The 11,272-nt window shown below is 44.5% G+C and overlaps 1 protein-coding gene across 3 annotated transcripts in view; it reads right to left on the bottom strand.

Moving 5' to 3' along the window:
• Positions 1-404: 404 nt before the first annotated feature.
• The window catches only part of Iqca1 (IQ motif containing with AAA domain 1), a 119,404-nt gene continuing 108,536 nt past the window's right edge, over positions 405-11,272 (bottom strand). The window contains exons 17-18 of one of the 3 annotated variants that reach the window (XM_050163114.1): positions 8,291-8,529; positions 405-1,184 (exon numbers count right to left, since the gene is read on the bottom strand). In XM_050163114.1, the coding sequence (XP_050019071.1) occupies positions 1,059-1,184; positions 8,291-8,529 (365 nt within the window). In that variant the 3' untranslated portion in view covers positions 405-1,058. The remainder of the gene's footprint in view (positions 1,185-8,290; positions 8,530-11,272) is intronic. The other 2 variants (XM_050163113.1, XM_050163115.1) reach the window with 2 other exon arrangements.

Genomic DNA, 11,272 nt, shown 5'->3' with positions numbered 1-11,272 from the left:
AAATAGCCTGCTATACTCTGACAAAGTTTAAATTTTCTATGTTGGACCTCTTAATGCATCTATCCTCAAATGTTTTTTTATTTATCTCTTTAACGTGCCCCATTTGGGTTTATTTTATTTGCACTTACTCTATTTTTATTTTTTAAAAAGGATTTGTTATTGTTAATCATGTGTATGCATGTGCTCCTGTGTAGGTATGTATACGTTAGCACGGGTGCCCTCAGAGGCCAGAGAAGGTATTGGATTCCCTGGAGTTGGGGTTCCCTGAAGTTGGGGTTACTGACAGTTGTGAGCTTTGCCATATGGGTGCTGGGAACCTAACCCAGGGCTTCTGCAAACGCAACACACTCTCGTCACCATCTTTTCATTACCTACCCCATTTTTATGTTGTGGTTCTGCCTAGTCTTTGGCCTGCAGAGGTCAGATGGCGTCTAGGAGCCAGCCATCTCAGTGCTGTGGTCCAAACATCAGACAGGGCCGCCGTACTTCCTGAGCCTCATCTACAAGCGGCAGACTCCACAGAGAAGACCTGGCTCAGCTCCGACAATCCAATTACTGAGTCGGCTCAAGGGCAACAGCTTTATTTCATTATGTGATATTTATTACTACAGCAAATAATTAATTTATTAAAATATGTGCGATAAAACATACAGTGCCTATGGGTTAATAAGCAGCTGGTATTGGCAACATAATGGCGGTGCTCTCGCCACAGGAGAGACCCCTGCGACACGTTCTAATCCTGGAGCTAATACTGACAGGTGTGTGCGCTGGGGAGCGTGCGGGTCATGTGGAAAGCAAACTCAAATTGTAGACAGACTTCGCGGAGGTTAAGGGACAGAGGCAAGCAGTAGAAAGGCTGTAAAGGACATCTTCCGTAGTGTCCAGACTCCTACAGGGTGGCTGATCAAGCACAGTGGTTAGCGGGCAGTGGCTGGGAATAACGGCTTGCATCTTAGCTTCTCCTTGGGCATCCCCGGGTGGGCAGGGGTGAGCCTCTCCCTGATGAGCTGGGGCTGTCACCATCTCAAAGGCGCTTAGGGTGGCTCCTGAGGAAGAAGCTACTTCTTCTTTTTCCCCTTTTTCCCTTTCTTCTTGCCTTTATCCTTCTCCTTGTCTTTGATGCTGCCGCCGATGGTTAGTGACAAGATTCGCTTCTTCCCGAGAGGGGTTTTGGCATACCAGTTCTGAAATGAGAAGATGTTGCGGAAATGATTGGATGTGAAAATACCGAGGTAATCCTGGCGGTAAAGATGTATCGGCTAAGAAGGGGACAGTAAGTGGCCGTTAGGCACTGGGCATTTGACGTGTGTTCAGTACAAATGTCTCGTTGAATTTCTAGCTTGGGTTTCTGTGACTTGAAACTTCTCCTCAGGTAGTTAGTTGTGCTAGAGAACCAAAAAGCAACCTCCACACACAGTCCTGTCTAATTAAGACTGCCCCAGGGATGTGGCTTTCCTGGTAATGCGGTCGTTACCTCACATGTGGTCAGCGATTAGTAGCTCAATTGGTAGACATGTAAGACCACAGGGGGCCACTCAGCATCCTCTGAGGGAGATGTGGAAAACACGGCACTGATAATGTTTTATTTACAACCCAAGAAACCTTTCTATGTACAACCGTACAGATAATTTCAGAAAATGATTACACTGGATGCTATTTATCCATTTTCTTATAATTCAGTTAAAAAAAGATTTCTTTCTCCCTCCTTCCTTTCTCTCTCTCGTGTGTGTGTGTGTGTGTGTGTGTGTGTGTGTGTGTGTGTGTGCGCGCGTGTGTGTGCCCACATGTGTGCAGGTACCTGCAGAAGCCAGAAGAAGGCACTAGATCCCCTGGAGCTGGAACAATAGCAGTTGTATATCACCTGGCGTGGATTCCGGGAACCGAATTAGGGTCTTCTAGAAGAGCAGTAAGCACTCTCCTGAATGCGATGCTTCTCTCTCTAGCCCAGTTTACAATTGTACAGCCCCTTGACTTATGTGAGAGGACTTCCTTAGGAAGAGCATTCAAAAAGTGAATTCCTTCTGGTTACATGACACGGATCCACTTGCTGTTGCTCTTGGTGAGTGGGAGACTGTTTCAGTCATCTGTCTCAAATTTGTTTTCTCCTGTCACTTAGATGCTAGTTTAGCTGGATATGAATATTAGTTAGATGATCATTTCCCCTCAACACTCTGAACATAAAAGTTACTGTTTTCTGGCATCTTCTGCTGTCAAAGAGATGTTTGATCACACATGTTGTTTCTTTGGGGGCGATCTGAGAGCTTTTAAGTGGAGTTTGTTATCTTTTCTTAGACTTCTAAGTATTGATAAAACACATTCACTCCATTTGTCTGGCTGTCTGCCTGGAGTTTATTTTTAATCTGATACCTCATGCTTTTAATTTGGGAAAATTCTCTGCCAGTCTCACTTTAGACTTGTGTTCTTTTCTTCTGAGAATTCTGGTAATTGAAGGTCAATTCCTTTGGACATGTAGATTGTCATTTTAGTTTTCTAACTTTATGTGTTTTGCTCGTCTGTGATCCTCTGTAGCGGAACTCCTCAGGACCACTTTCCAGTTCTGTGATTCGCTCTTTGACCTTACCTAGTCCGGAGTTCACACTTGCCTTAGTTTTTGCCATTGACTTAACTACTGTATTTTTTCACTTATAAACTTTGTTTTGTGGTTTTAAAAGATAATGATCTCTTATTATTTAATTTTTTGTTTTAAAAGTGCATTTCTATGGAAGTCATATTTTTTCCTTATTTTCTTGAACATGTAATTATATGTATTCAAGCCATTTTGTCATATCATTCTTTTTAAAAATTTTAATACTTTTTTGAGATAGTAATATAATTACGCCATTTATCTCTTCCCTTTGCTCTCTCCAAGTCTTCCTATATACACCTCTCCTTGTTCTCTTTCAATGTCATTGCCTCTTTTCTCATTAACTGTTGTTACATGAACACTATATTTTCTGCAATGTTTTCCTCTTCTAATTTTTACATTCATTTTAATGGTCTGTGGTTCCCTGACCATCTGCAGGTTAGGTTTAGTGTCTATGTCTAGCCAACAAATAACATATTCATTGAATGTTTACTTTAATGTCTGTTAAATTTTTTTCAGTATCAGATATTCTGTTTGGTTCTTTTTCTCTAGTGTATGTGTTGTCCCCTTGCAATATTTCTGGCTTTTTGTAATTTGATCACTGATGGAGGAAGGTCATTGGTTAAATAAAGAAACTGCCTTGGCCATGATAGGACAGAAAATTAGGTAGGTGGAGTAAACAGAACAGAATGCTGGGAGGAAGAGGAAGTGAGCTCAGACTCGATAGCTCTCCTCTCTGGGGCAGATGTGATGAAGCAAGCCTCCAGGTCAGACATGCTGAATCTTTCCCAGTAAGACTGGTGCTACACAGTTTATTAGAGATGGATTGATTGGGATATGAGAATTAGCCAGTAAGGGCTAGAGCTAATGGGCCAAGCAGTGTTTAAAAGAATAAAGTTTGTGTGTTGTTATTTCGGGGCATAAGCTAGCCAGGTGGCCAGGAGCCAGGTGACAGGAATGCAGCCCGCAGCTCCCTCAACAGATCACACTTAATATGTATTGTCCCTCAGAATGTTCTGTAAGTTCTTAGTGGTCCCAGTTCGGTACTGGTATGCCATGTCATTTCCTTCTGGGTGAGAATGCTTTTTATTATGAATTTGTTTTCATCAGGAGTCATGTTTCTTGTAGGAATCAGATGTCCCTTGACTTGGATGCACTTCTACATAGAGTGGTTTTTCTCCTTGCTTTTCATAATGATTTCAGTGGTTTTAATGGTCATACAATTATGACCATTAAATACAAATATTTTTAAAACATGTTAGCACTTCAAGTTGAGATTCTGGTGCCCTGGAGTAGTGCTGATATGAATCTTTCATGGGCAACGTGCAGGCACGGTGTTTAGTATCATTTAGAACATTTTTTGTATTGAACAATCTATGATTGTGGCCTGAAAGCATCCCAATTCTATGCAGGGCCCATTTTGCCATTACCTGGGACCAAGGTTCCCACATATGTGTACCTTATGCTCCAGGACTCAGCTAAATGCACTATCCCAGAGGCTAGTACCTGTCTGAGAGTTCCCCAAGGACCCTTTCCTCCTTGTCTTAGCCTTGGCCCCACTTTTAGAACTTCAGTGCTGACTTCTTTTTTCTTTGGTGTAGAGTCCTGTTAAGGAACTTGATCTTGGAGTGAGCCATGAATCATGGCTCTGCTGCTCTTGGCTGAGTGGCTGTACAGTTACCCATTTCTTGTATTGCTTTCCTTTCTTCTCTGGTGTTTTGGCAAAATTACTCAAATCTGTATTCAAAACTAGCACATTTAGGACCTCACAGTCCTGGAAATGGTCTTACTGACCTAGGTCAAGGCATCAGTAGGACTGTGCACCTCTCTGGAGGCCCCAGAAGAGAGACTGTTCTCTTGCCTTCTGCAGCTTCTGCTCTTCCCCAGACCCCTGCTCTTCTGTCTGTGGTTCCCCGTCCATCCACAGGCTAGTGACACAGTGAGTATCCCTCCAACTGCTCGGTCTCTCTCCCGACCTCCTCTTCTCTCAGGATTTCACTGTATTTACTGGAACAGGCCAGGCTGGTCTGAGGATCTTAGGGTCAGCCAACAGCAAACTTATTCTCCCTTTGCCTTGCAAGGTCTGTGTACCAAGCTCTGCGTACCCACTGTGGTGGTTTGAAGGAAATGACCCCCAAAGGAAGTGGCACTATAAGGAGGTGTGACTTTGTTGAAGTAGGCGTGTCCTTGTTGGAGAACGTGAGCCACTGTGGGGGTGGGTCTTAAGGTCTCTATCACTTGAGCTTTGCGCAGCGTAACATACAGTCAATTTCCTGTTGCCTGCAAGATGTGGGACTCTCAGCTCCCTCTCCAGCACCATGTCTGCCTGCATGCCACCATGTTGCACATGCTGACAATGAACTGAACCTCTGAACTGTAAGCCATCCAGTTAAATGTTTTCCTTTCTAAGAGTTTCTGTGGTTATGGTGTCTCTTCACTGCCATAGATGCCCTAAGACACTCACCACACTTCTTATAGATCAGGCTGTTTTAGCTATAAAATAAAAGGTTATGAGGTCTAAATGATTATACCATCTATAGATTTATGTGCTTTCTCTGCCACATTCAGGGAACAGGACAGAATGTTCTGGAGGAGCTGTGAGCTCAGTAGATACATTCTCAGAAGCACAGTCAGGGAAAACTTATGGGTCCGATTGTGCACCATGTCAGCAATGGTCATCACAGTATTCAGGAGTGTGATGACATCATCCCATCTGTTCCATAAATGTGTCACTAGCAAATCTATTGAACATCTAGTTGGGGCTAGGCACTGTGCCTGCTGCTACACTAATGATTAGGGAATAGGCTAATGGTGGGAAAATGATGCTGTTTCTTTAGAAATGAACAGAATGACTAAACCCCCCAGAATGGAGGCAAGAGGCATATGCATTTGTGCTCACAGTCACAGTCCTCAAATACACAGCGCAGGCAAAACTCCTAGAGATCAATTTGCAAAGTTAAAAAACCAGCTTCAAGTTTTAATATGATAAATTACATTCCTCAAAACAAGGTGGAAAGCCAGTGTTTTAGAAAGGGGTACAAAGGAAGAATTTCAGAAAAGATTATGTCTCTGGGAGATGATGAATATCTGTTAACTAATACAGTTAGTGCATCAGAATGTTCAGCAGTTAACAGGACAGCATAAAAAACTCCAGTGCTCAACAAACTGGCTGCAGTTGGAGGTTTTTTCTTTCCCAGTTTTGCAAGAGCTGTGGTCCATAAAACATAGCAATAGGCCAAATCCCGTCTGTTGTCTGTCTTGCAAAGAGAGTTTTATTGGGACACAGCCATCATCATCTGTGTACACACTGGATAAGAGGCTCTTGTGTTATGATTCACAGGTGGCCCAGGCAGCAACAACAAGGCTGTCAAAGCCTCATGTTCTCTCTGGGTCTTTTCTTTTCTTTTCTTTTCTTTTCTTTTCTTTTCTTTTCTTTTCTTTTCTTTTCTTTTCTTCCTTCCTTCCTTCCTTCCTTCCTTCCTTCCTTCCTTCCTTCCTTCTCTTCCTTCCTTATTTCTTTTCTTTTCTTTTTTTCTAGATGGCGTTTCTCTGTGTAGTCCTGGCTGTCCTGGAACTCACCGTGCACATCAGACTGGCCTCAGACTCAGAGATCTGCCTGCCTCTGCCTCCTAAGTCCCGGGATTAAGGGTATGTGCCACCATGCCCGGCTCTCTCTCGCTGGATCTTTACAGGAAACGCTCATCACCCTGGTGACACTAGTTCTGGGGCATTATTATTTTTTCTTTTATTTTTGTCTCTTTTAAAGAACACAGATTCTTTTCTTTTCTTTTTTTTTTAAATTGAGCTATACATTTTCCCTCCTTTCCTCCCTCTCCCCTTCTACCCTCTCCCATGACCCCAACACTTCCAATTTACTCAGGAGATTTTGTCTTTTTCTCCTTCCTATGTAGATCCACATATGCCTCTATTAGGGTCCTCTTTGTTGTCTAGGTTGTCTGGGGTTGAGGAATGCTCCTACATTGCTGATGGGAGTGCAAATTGGTACAGCCCCTTTGGATATCAGTATGGCAATTTCTCAGAAAATTAGGAAACAATCTACCTCAAGACCCAGCAATACCACTTTTGGGTATATACCCAAAGGATGCTCAATCATACCACAAGGACATGTGCTCAACTATGTTTATAGCAACATTGTTTGTCGTAACCAGAACCTGGAAACAACCTAAATGCCCCTTGACTGAAGAATGGATAAGGAAAATGTGGTACATTTGTACAATGGAGCACTACACAATGGTAAAAAATTAATGACATCTTGAAATTTGCAGGCAAATGGATGGATCTAGAAAAAAGCATATTGAGTGAGGCAACCCAGACCCAGAAAGACAAATATAACATGTACTCACTCCTAAGTGGCTTCTCGACATAAAGCAAAGGGACATTATTTTTATGGTTTCTCACTTCCCACTGCAGCACTTGGGGACAAAGTAGGAAGGAAAAGCAGTTTAGGCTTGGTAAAAAAGTAATGCATTCTAGAGGGGAAATTTGAGCAGGCTCTTGGAGGTGAGAATCTTGAATGAAACTGAAGCCTCCTTTTGGTGGCAGCGTGACACTGTGGTGACCTTCTTTGGCACAGGTAGTTTTCATCCCTTGATCTAGGACACACCTCTGTTTACACTGAGCTAAAGCTGTGGTTCTCAACCTGTGGGTTCTGACCCCTTTGGAGAATGAATGGCCCCTTCATAGGGGTCTTCTAAGACCATCAGAAAACTCAGACATTTACATTATGGTTCATAACAGTACCAAAATTATTAAGTAGCAATGATATAATTGTATGGTTTGGGATTATCACAACATGAGGAACTATATTAAAGGGTCCAGAACTAGGAAGGTCGAGAGCCACTGAGCTGAAGGAAAGGAAACAGTCTTTGAGGAATGCCTGCTGGCTTAGGCACCGGGACAAGGGCTCCTGTGTCTTAGCCCCGCTATGTGAATGGAGAGAACATGGTCCTTGGGTAGCTTTGTTCCTCACAGAAAGAAGGATGTGGGATGAGAGCCTCTAGGTCCCCTCTGGATCTAAAACCTCTCACGAACGCACTAGAATGTTCCCAAACACTAGCAAACTGAATTTTTATGAGCTGGCTCATGTTTCATATTGTATGTATATAGGAGACTGAGAAAGGAGGGAGCCTGTGGGGACAGGGGCCAGATAGCTTCAGCTTGATATTTCAAGAGTAGTTTTCCCTATCCCAAACTTGTTTCATAATATAAAATGTGAAGTGAAAACAGAATAAAGGATGAGAGAGAGAGAGAGGGGAATGAAAAAAGGGAGGGGGGAGAGAGAGAGAGAAAGAGGGAGGGAGTGAGTTTGAGATTTTGTTTGCGGCAGGTAGGGATGGAGATTGAACCCAGGGCCTTGTGCATTCTAGGCAAGTGCTGTGCCTCTGAGCTCCACCCCCACATTGCCAGATCTGGAATTAGCTGCTTTGAATCCCACAGTTTGCTGTTACTCTCTAAGGCCACAGACTGCTGCCTCTCCGAGAGCCAGAAGACATGCGCTCTACCTTCCGGGTGCAAAGAAAACTCAGAAGACAAAAGCCTCAAAGAGGTTGTGATTTCAGAATGGTGCACCTCAAATTTCCCTGAATGTGGCAGGACTCGAATCCACAGAACCCAGACAACTGGAAGGACAGAGGAGGTCACGTGACCAGGATTTGCTTAGGATTTGCTAGCAGCGCGTCCTGTTACCTTAAAACTCTCTTCTTCCTCCTTGTACACAGGGTTCATGCTGGTCATCATGGTGATGAACTCCACGGCCGTGAGGGGCTTGTGCGGCTGCTGCCGGATCCTGCGGTCTGTGAGGACCTCTTTGATCACTTTGACGATCTGCCCCTGCGTGAAGCCGTCGGTGACTTTGGACAGGCAGCTGATGTTCAAGGCGTTGGTGAGCACGCCTCCGTTGCGCAAGATGATTTGCTTCCACAGAACTGTCAGCATCCAAGGTGGCGGCAAAGACGGAGAACAAAGTCGCTGCAAGGTTAGCAGCCTTAGCCAAGGTCTCCACCCAGAGCCCAGTCTCACCTAGAGAAGACTTTCTCAGAGAAACCCACCCCAGTTGGCTTGCAATTCAAATGAGCAGCCAGCTGAATCCATCTCCTCTGGGGACTTCTCCAGCATCGGAGATGCATATTGGAGACCCTCAGGTCTGTAGTTTTTCACTTGGGTCCCTTGTAAAGTCACACAAACATACACATACACGTACACACACACACAGACACACACACACACACACACACACGAAACTCATGAGGTTTTAATGCGGCATCTGTAAAGATATTTAAAAACTTCCAAGATGGGAATTACCCTGGGCATGTGTGGTGTCACTGAGTATCATGTTTCCCCATGAGTGTGGATAAGTGGAGGATGCATGCCTTTATCTTTTTAATTACAAGCTTCATTTCTTGTATTACCAGTGTAACTGGAATAAGAACACAGAGTCCCATTTTTATTAGCTAGTGCCAGGCCCCACATGGCAACAGCACACACTGGACCCAACAGAGCAAGTGTGCTCTCTGCCCCCCGGTTAGCTGTCCACACACTGGCTGACTGCAGCCCATCAGATGGGTGCGGGTCAAGGGTCATTTCTATCGCAGCACAGGGATGCAGAGAAAAGGAGTTACGAAATGCTTGGTGGTGCTTAACTTTAGAGACAGACTGATGCCTTGTATGATCTTCACAATAACACCATGTCCAGCATGCTGTGTCCCCATTGCTCAGGGACCTTCAAGGGGATTTCTGGGGCCTGCTGTTTCCAAACTGGGCCAGATGAAGAGTATTCTTGTGACTGTCTGTCTCTTCATTTGGAAGGTCTGGTGAGATCCCACAGCATTTTAACGTCCTCAAGGAATACCAAAAACTACATTTTAAAAATGACCCAAATCTGATGATTGGGTCCATTGGTCAGGGGTTCATTCTGGGTCTATTCAATGACTCCATTCACCCAAAGCAGCCAAGATGTAGAGTTCTGGCTATGACAATGAGGGCTAAAATGGCTGAGGGAAGACCCATGACAATGTTAGGGAGTACCACCACCCAGGTAAGAATTGCCCAGTGTTTACTCCTGGGTTGGGTGCATGGCTCCTGGCCCCCTGGGCTGTGTGTATGGCCCTTGAATGAGTCAAACTGCTGCATCATTAGGAAAGATGTTTCTGGGGGCTTGTGGAGGAAGGGCCAGGGCTATGGGGAGCTCTTATTGGCTCAAAACAACACAACAGCCAACCTCTTAAAATCCTGCTATGTCCTTGCTGGGTTTATTGGGGTTGGAACTCCAGTTAGCGCTAGCGGGAGAAGGAAGAAAAGCAATGCACCTGAAATACTTGGAAGTCCCATCATGGACAGGGATTTCTCTGTACCTGGATTATTACTGTGATTCAAATTAACAATGCCTTCAAGTTTCTTAACCCCACCCCCCAATCATCAGCTATGAAACAGGAACTACAGAACAGTGTGTGTGTGTGTGTGTGTGTGTGTGTGTGCGTGCGTGTGCGTGTGTGTGTGTGTGTGTGTGTGTGTGTGGAGACAGAGCATAGCAAGCATGGAGAATTTGCATCCAAATATAAGCACTACAGAGTTAGAAATCAGAAAATACAAACTCCAGCAAAAATGGCAGACAGCAGCCTCAGCTAGACAACAGTGTCACTTCCAAACAGCTCTGGCTTTTGCCCAAGCATGTTCAAGCTACAGGAAAAAAAAAACAAAACAAAACAAACAAACAAAAAAAAAACAAAACCAGTGGTTCCCAGTGGTGACTCTGGCAGGTGAGGCGGGGAGAATGACAAGTAGCTGAAACCACAGCAGAAACCAAGATGGAAACTCAGATGGCTTGGGTCTTTGTGTACACAAGACTGCCACAGGTGGCACGAGGTGGAACTGTCTCTGGGTGAGCAGTAAGAGCCTGGGCACCCCAGAATCAGAGCCTCCATCCTGTCTCTGCTGCATGTCAGGTTGCAGTAGGTACAGCCCTGGCCTAGCCCATCCAACTGCCTAATATGAGCGATCTCTATCTCCATCAGTCATGGAATATACAGAGTCTGGTGTAACCAAGTATGCTTCCTATATACAGAAACCAGACTTACACACACACGTGCACACTCACGCACAACATAAAAACAGAAGAGAGACTATCTGGGGGGAAGAAAGGGACTAGAAGGTGGAGGAGAAGGGAGCTAGGATGGTGGTGGGGGTTCCATATTAGCAAGCTACAATTATGCTACATGACACCGTTTTAATAAAACTCATTATTCTGTACAGCAACCAGAAATCATTTAAAGAAAACAAAAAGAAATAGATGATGCTAGAAATGGCATAGCGCTGTTCTGAAAATTTCTCAGGGTGCACACATCACTGACAGCCCAAGGCTCATTACCCCGAGCAGAGGCACAATGCGAGAGCAGTCAGGGGACTTGTCTATCTGCCCACAGTCACCTTAGGACTCGGTGGATGAGAGCAGAAGCCTGATTTCCACCTTGTGCCTGATGAACTTGACCTATTCACCTTTAAAAGAATATCTGATGGGTGTGGTGGCACATGCTGGGACAGAGGCAGGCAGATCTCTGGGAGTTCAAGACCAGCCTGGCCAACATAGTGAGTTCCAAGTCATCCAGAGCTATGTAATGAGATTCTGTCTCAAAAGAAGGAAGAGGAAGGAGGAGGAGAAAGAGGAAGAAGAAG

Source organism: Alexandromys fortis, unplaced genomic scaffold (genome assembly GCF_014885135.2).
Source record: "Alexandromys fortis isolate MF-2015 unplaced genomic scaffold, M_Fortis_MF-2015_v1.1 scaffold_139, whole genome shotgun sequence".
NCBI lineage: Eukaryota > Metazoa > Chordata > Mammalia > Rodentia > Cricetidae > Alexandromys > Alexandromys fortis.
The sequence above is the reverse complement of the archived record's forward strand: the minus strand, read 5'-3'. Positions and strand labels throughout refer to the sequence as shown.